Genomic DNA, 7,500 nt, shown 5'->3' with positions numbered 1-7,500 from the left:
ATACAACCTACCAACGCCATCCGGTCCTTCGTTTAACGCTGGGAGTTGTGGCGGTGGACAAGTGCGACACGTAGACGGCAGCTGCGTTACACCTCAAGTGAACAGTCGTGTCTTCTTGTACGATGTGCCACCAAATCAAGCTTCATCTAGTCAACCACCGAATATTCCCAAACCTAAATTGGAACGTAATGTTGTGTTTGTGAGGCTTCCTGACGGTGCTCAGGGACCTGAACCTATCGTGGTACCTCCCCCGAGGCAACAACACGTCTTGTTCGTCCTCAACAAGCAGTCGGAACAGGGTCAACAAGTGATCGAGGTACCAGCACCACCAGCAGCGGATCCCGAAGTGTTCTTCGTCAACTACGCAGAAGGAGAGAACCCAACTCTTCCTGGTGGAGTAGACCTCCAAACGGCATTAAGTGCTGCCTCTCAGGGAGGCGGTCAAGTTGTTGGAAGTGGTGGCAGTGGAGGAGGAACTAGTGGTGGCAGCTTTGGAGGAGGAAGCGGAGGTGGCTTTGGCGGCGGCATCGGAGGTGGCTTTGGAGGAGGAAGCGGAGGTGGCTTTGGTGGCGGGATTGGAGGTGGCTTTGGAGGAGGAAGCGGAGGTGGCTTTGGTGGCGGGATTGGAGGTGGCTTTGGAGGAGGAAGCGGAGGTGGCTTTGGCGGCGGCATCGGAGGTGGCTTTGGAGGAGGAAGCGGAGGTGGCTTTGGAGGAGGAAGTGGAGGTGGATTTGGTGGCGGGATTGGAGGTGGCTTTGGAGGAGGAAGCGGAAGTGGCTTTGGCAGCGGAAGTGGAGGCGGCTCGGGAGGAGGAAGTGTAAGTGGAGGTAGCATTGGGACTGGAAGCTATAGTCCCCCCGCGCCTTCCGCACTTTATAGTGGACCATAAAGAGAAAAGCAAGCAAAATACTTTAACAGCTTCGACTTAAGTTTGAAGTTTGCATTTTATTGTGATTTTTTTTACCTATAAATACATAAGTATGTGTTATACAAATATTTATATTCTCCCTCTTTAATCTTATTTAAACATAACTGATGCGTGGTGCTCTCATGAATTTGATTAATTATAAAAACCATGTGTGAGAAAAAACTGAACCCAACCCATCAAATAAAAAAATATATCAATATTTGCTTTTCCTTGTCCAAATACATTTATGTAAGATTTTTTGTTATGTATTTTACAAGTTAGTAAAAATAGTACTTTACTTATCTACTACACTATATTACTTCAACTTATCATTTTCTCATAACCATAACATTCTCCACAAATGAAGAGCAATTATTCGTTTCATATTACAAGATATATAAGCAGTCAAAAATAAAAACAAGAATAATCATAATCAATATGCAAAAATTAAAAACAGAAATTAATAACAATTTACGAAATTCAACATAATAACATTCTTTACTGGTTGTGACAATACCTTGATTCAATAGCTTGCAGTGATATTCTTCTGTTGAAGATGAGGCAAGGGAGAAGTAAGTCTCGCGACAAAATGTTACATGAAATGGTAATCACGTTTTGGAAATCAATTGCAAAACGGGTGAATGATGAGATCACTGTTCTTAAATAGATTCATCTTACATTTCATGTGTTGTATTGCCAAAAATCTTCATACCTATGGAGTGTTTTTATTATATGTTAAAAAGGAAGTGTTGAGGCTAGCTCATCGTTTTATTGATTATATATTTAATTAAAGTAGGTATTACCACGTAGGTATTCAGGGTTATTACATGAAGATTATTGGATTTATATTACTGTCTACAATCTACAAGGGTACTGTCTACATTTCATATATTTTATAAATACCAAATTAGATATATGCATTCAGTAAAAGTACAAATATCATGGCTAATGTTTATATAATTTTTAAACTACACACCATCACTATTACCATTACGCGTCCTGTATTACCGTATTTTTTATATTTTCTAGTATACTTACTTAGACAACGTGAAATTCACACACCATACCTACATTGTGGAAATTGAGCTGTATTACTCAAAACACAAACTAAAACTCTCTTATTTTTCAAAAATATTATCCTGTAAAACACCCACCTAAGAATAATCCACATATATAGTGTATGTATATACATATATATATAATATATTATATATATATCAATATATATATATATATGTGTGTGTTGTGTGTGTTGTGTGTGTGTGTTGTGTGTGTGTGTGTATCAATATATATATATATATATAAATATATAAATATATATATATATATAATATATTTAAATATTATATACATATATACAATAATATATATATATATATTATTATATATATATATACTATATATTTATATATATATATATATATATAATATATATAGATATCCGTTATATATATCCATATATATATATAAATATATATAAAATATATATATATATATATATATATATCCGTTATATATATAACCATATATATATATATATATAAATATATATATATATATATATATATATATATATTATATATATTGATTGTGTGTGTGTGTGTGGTGTGTGTGTGTATTTATGTATGTATATGATATATATACATATATATACATCTTTATACATCTATAAATATATATAGATATTTGATAGACAGCAAGTGAGAGAAAAAGAATGAGACAGTTGGATACATAAATAGATAGATGCGCATTATATATATATATATATATATATATATATATATATATATATATATATATATATATATATATATACAAAAGTATAAATATATATAAATATATATATATTATATATATAAATATATATATATATATATATATATATATATAATATATATATATATATATGTGTGTGTGTGTGGTGTGTGTGTGTGTGTGTGTGTGTGTGCGTGTGTGTGTGTGTGTGTGTTCATACATATACAAACATGCACACAAACACACTTAGATATGTTTGTGTTACTGTGTGTGTATGTAAATGTGTATTTAGGCATATGTGTGTCTGTATATCTATAAATATATATGTTCGTGTGTGTGTGTATAAATATATATGTATGTGTGTGTGTTCATACATATACAAGCATGCACACAAACACACTTAAATATGTTTGTGTTACTGTGTGTGTATGTAAATGTGCATTTAGGCATATGTGTGTCTGTATATTTATAAATATATATGTTCGTGTGTGTATATATATGTATATATATATACATATATATATATATATAAAAAGTGGTATAAAAGAGACTGAATACTTTCACAACACAAGAGATGTAATTGACGCGTTTCGGGTTACCCCGTCCTCAGAACTACATGCTACATCAAGTAAACAGGAACATATATATATTAGTCAAGAGCTGACGACCCAGCTGATTCCCGTGACCTCTCGCTCGTTGTCCGCCTGATAGACGTTGCTGCGACCTTCGATAATTTGAAGCGACCTGACGCTGTGTTTATGTTTTCCTCCGTCGCGATGTATGCAGCTTCCATCATTTTTCTTTTTAATTGATTTAATCCTTCATGGATCACTTTGGCCCGTTTCCAATCCGGTAGATGTCCCGCTTCATCTACGTGTACCACCATGGCGTTGGATGTTCTGTGGTGTCGGACGTCGGCTCGATGTTCACTGATCCTGGTGCTGAATCCACGTCCTGTTTCACCATAATATGCTTTTTCGCATCCGTTGCATGGTATACAATATAAGGCGCTGTCAGGATTCTTTGTGGACGGCTTTCTGTTGCGTATTAAGTCACCTATTTTTGCACCGGAAGTGTTGGCGATCTTGATGGAGCTTCCGAAATACCTATTTACCGCCTCAGAGATGTTGCATTGAGGTAGCACTAGGAACTTTGGAGGGGAAGAGGCTTCGGTTCTTGACCTCGTTATAATGAACTCCGCCTTCTTTCGGAGTTTCAGAAGAAGTCCCCTAGGGTATTTGTGCCTCATAAATGCCTCAGTAATATACTTCATTTCATCGTCTAGGAATTCAGGGCTGCATATCCTCAAAGCTCTGAGGAAGAATCCTATAACGACTCCTGATTTAGTTTTATTACTGTGTGCGGAGTAATAGTGTATGAAATCGTCTTTGTTCGTTGGCTTTCTGTATACTGAAAAACGTAGGTCGTTATCGCCCCGATGGATCACAGTATCGAGAAAAGGTAGCTTCTGACAGCGATGTTGACAAAGGATTTATCCAAGGGATTACTGCATGCTGCATGGCAGAGAAGACTTCACGTCCCCCAGCGATCCCACGCAGGTACGTCACTTTGTTTTCCGCACTTTATAGTGGACCATAAAGAGAAAAGCAAGCAAAATACTTTAACAGCTTCGACTTAAGTTTGAAGTTTGCATTTTATTGTGATTTTTTTTACCTATAAATACATAAGTATGTGTTATACAAAGAGTCTTTATTGTCCTTTCTAATCTGATCTAAACATAATTGATGCGTGATTCATGCCTTCCAATTTGATGTAAGATCCATGTCTAAAATAAAATGATTGTTTAGATTTTACAAGTTATCAAATATATACTCTTCTATTTATCTCATTATTCTTTTTTCTTTCTTTCTTTCTTTCTTTTCCTTTTTTTTTTTTTTTCTCTCTCTTTATTTTTAATTCAATTTCGTAGGTGAAGATCAATTAATGATTATGCCATTAATTTTTACAGATACACAACATTTTTTTCTTCTTTTTCTTTCGAATGATACTTAACTAAACGAGTATTAGCAATGAAATAGTCAAAAATTTGTATGAGAAATTGATCGCAATGGATGAAATTTAACAGTCAAAAGTAGTTCACAAGAAGCAGACTATCTTCAGATTAATATATCAATTTGATTTTACTATATCTGTAATGTATTCAACAAGAATATATTAGAAGTTTTATATCCTACCTAACATATACCATGAAATTATTGCATATCCTTCAGCATGTAAACATTTCAATAATTGTTTCACATGTAATATCCTAATGTTCCCTCAACGGTGGATCTGTTAAAGAATGCAACTAAGAAATGTACAATATGTACTTAATTAAGATCGCATTGGCTAGAGAGAATCTTCACCTCACATAAAAAGTAAAAAGATTTTGATCGGTATTACAGTTTCAGTAAATCACAAGATATTTTTAAGATATTGATATATGTCAGCATATTTCAAATCCTTATTTCTAACGTTATTATGCTACTGCACATCAAATCAATTTAATGGGAAAAAACTCTAATCATATCATTATTACTCTACAAATTGTTTTCCACCTACGACGCCCGCGCCAGTAGGGAGAACTCCACTCTCACTCATGTTTATAATGGCCCCGATACACGTGATTTCTCTTAAAATCTATTCAAGTGATAAAATGTCTTTGGTGCAATCAATGAATATATAGCAAAGTCGTACATGCAGTAACAATCCTTTAACCCACTACTACCGTGTTCATGTGAGATTCACAAGTCGTTCCACAGAGATTTTTTTTTTTTTTTTTTTTTTTTTTTACACACATTTCTTAACTAGTTGTGAAAATACTTCGACCAACGGCTTGCAGTGATAGATTTCTCTTTTACATGAGGCAAGTGGAAGTAGGTCTCGCGACAAGATGTTACATGAAGAGGAAGTCACGGTCTGGAAACCAATCGCAACACAGGTGAGTGATGAGATTGCCGTTCTTAAATAAGTTCATCTTACATATCATGCATGTATACACATATACATACATATATATGCATATATATATTATATATATATATATATATATATATATTATATATATATATATATATATATATATATTATATATATATATATTTATATATATATATATATTATATATATATATATATATATATATATTATATATATATATATATATATATATATATTATATATATATATGTATATATATATATACAAATACATGTAAATTTATGTATATATATGTACATATATATATGCTTATATATAAATATGTATATATATATATATATATATATATATATATATATATATATATATATATATACATACATATATTCATATATGCTTGAGTGCGTGTCTGTGTTTGTGTGTGTGTGTGCGGGCGCGCTTATATATATGTATATATATATATATATATATATATATATATATATATATATATATATATATATATATATATATATATGTATATATATATGAATACATCTGTATATGTATATATACATATGTAATATATATGTAATATATTATATATATAATATATATATGTATAATATATATATATATATATATATATATATATATATATATATATATATGTATATATATATATAAGTATGCATATATATTTGTGTGTGTCTGTGTGTGTTAGTACATACAGTATATATATGTGTGTGTAGATATGAATATATATATATATATATATATATATATATATATATATATATATATATGTATATATTAGTATATAGATATATATGTAAATAAATGTATATATATGTATATATATATATATATATATATATATATATATATATATATATATATATATATCCACGTGTGTAAATATGTGTTTGTGCATATATGTATTCATACGAACATATCTATATCTATCTATGTATATATATATATATATATATATATATATATATATATATATATATATATATTAGTGTGTGTGTAATTTCATACAGTAGGTGTTTTTGTGCGTATATATATATATATATATATATATATATATATATATATATATATATATATATATATATATATATTAGTTTGTGTGATTTCATACAGTATGTGTATTTGCGCATATATATATATATATATATATATATATATATATATATATATATATATATATATATATATATATATGCATAGATATGTGTGTGTATGTGTGCGTGCGTGTGAGTATGTGTGTGTGTGCGTCTGAGAATGTGTGTGTGCGAGTGTGTGGCCGAATATTAACCATGATTCATGCATTAGTGGAGAAAGGAATGACAATATGTAGGAGGAGCAATATTTGTCAGTATATATATGGCTTCATCTGATCGGAAGACATCAACATCCAACATGAGGCTGCTGGTGAGTAGTGCAAAGCTCAAATTGTCATGAAGTGTCTTCTTACGTGTAAAGTTCTTTCTGTATCTGAAGAGTACCCATTTTTCTCGAAGATAATATCGCTGGTGGCTGCCGTGTCCGCTGCCCCGCAGGGATACAACCTACCAACGCCATCCGGTCCTTCGTTTAACGCTGGGAGTTGTGGCGGTGGACAAGTGCGACACGTAGACGGCAGCTGCGTTACACCTCAAGTGAACAGTCGTGTCTTCTTGTACGATGTGCCACCAAATCAAGCTTCATCCAGTCAACCACCGAATATTCCCAAACCTAAATTGGAACGTAATGTTGTGTTTGTCAGACTTCCTGATGCTGCTCAAGGACCTGAACCTATCGTGGTACCTCCCCCGAGACAACAGCACGTCTTGTTCGTCCTCAACAAGCAGTCTGAACAGGGTCAACAAGTGATCGAGGTACCAGCACCACCAGCATCGGATCCCGAAGTG

General features: G+C 32.2%; 2 protein-coding genes across 2 annotated transcripts in view; both read left to right on the top strand.

The window, feature by feature from the left end:
- Nucleotides 1-889, top strand: part of LOC147468664 (uncharacterized) — a 1,057-nt gene extending 168 nt beyond the window's left edge. Inside the window, exon 2 of the mRNA XM_086552906.1 lies at nucleotides 1-889. This exon is cut by the window's left edge and continues 41 nt beyond it. Within this exon, the coding sequence (XP_086409032.1) occupies nucleotides 1-889 (889 nt within the window).
- Nucleotides 890-7,009: 6,120 nt separating this feature from the next.
- The window catches only part of LOC147468663 (uncharacterized), a 950-nt gene continuing 459 nt past the window's right edge, over nucleotides 7,010-7,500 (top strand). Inside the window, exons 1-2 of the mRNA XM_086552905.1 lie at nucleotides 7,010-7,021; nucleotides 7,111-7,500. The exon at nucleotides 7,111-7,500 is cut by the window's right edge and continues 459 nt beyond it. Of these exons, the coding sequence (XP_086409031.1) occupies nucleotides 7,010-7,021; nucleotides 7,111-7,500 (402 nt within the window). The remainder of the gene's footprint in view (nucleotides 7,022-7,110) is intronic.

Source organism: Penaeus japonicus, unplaced genomic scaffold, assembly GCF_977035675.1.
Source record: "Penaeus japonicus unplaced genomic scaffold, GWHDUDI00000001_assembly GWHDUDI00000027, whole genome shotgun sequence".
Classification (NCBI taxonomy): Eukaryota; Metazoa; Arthropoda; class Malacostraca; order Decapoda; family Penaeidae; genus Penaeus; species Penaeus japonicus.
This window is presented reverse-complemented; position numbering and strand designations above follow the sequence as displayed.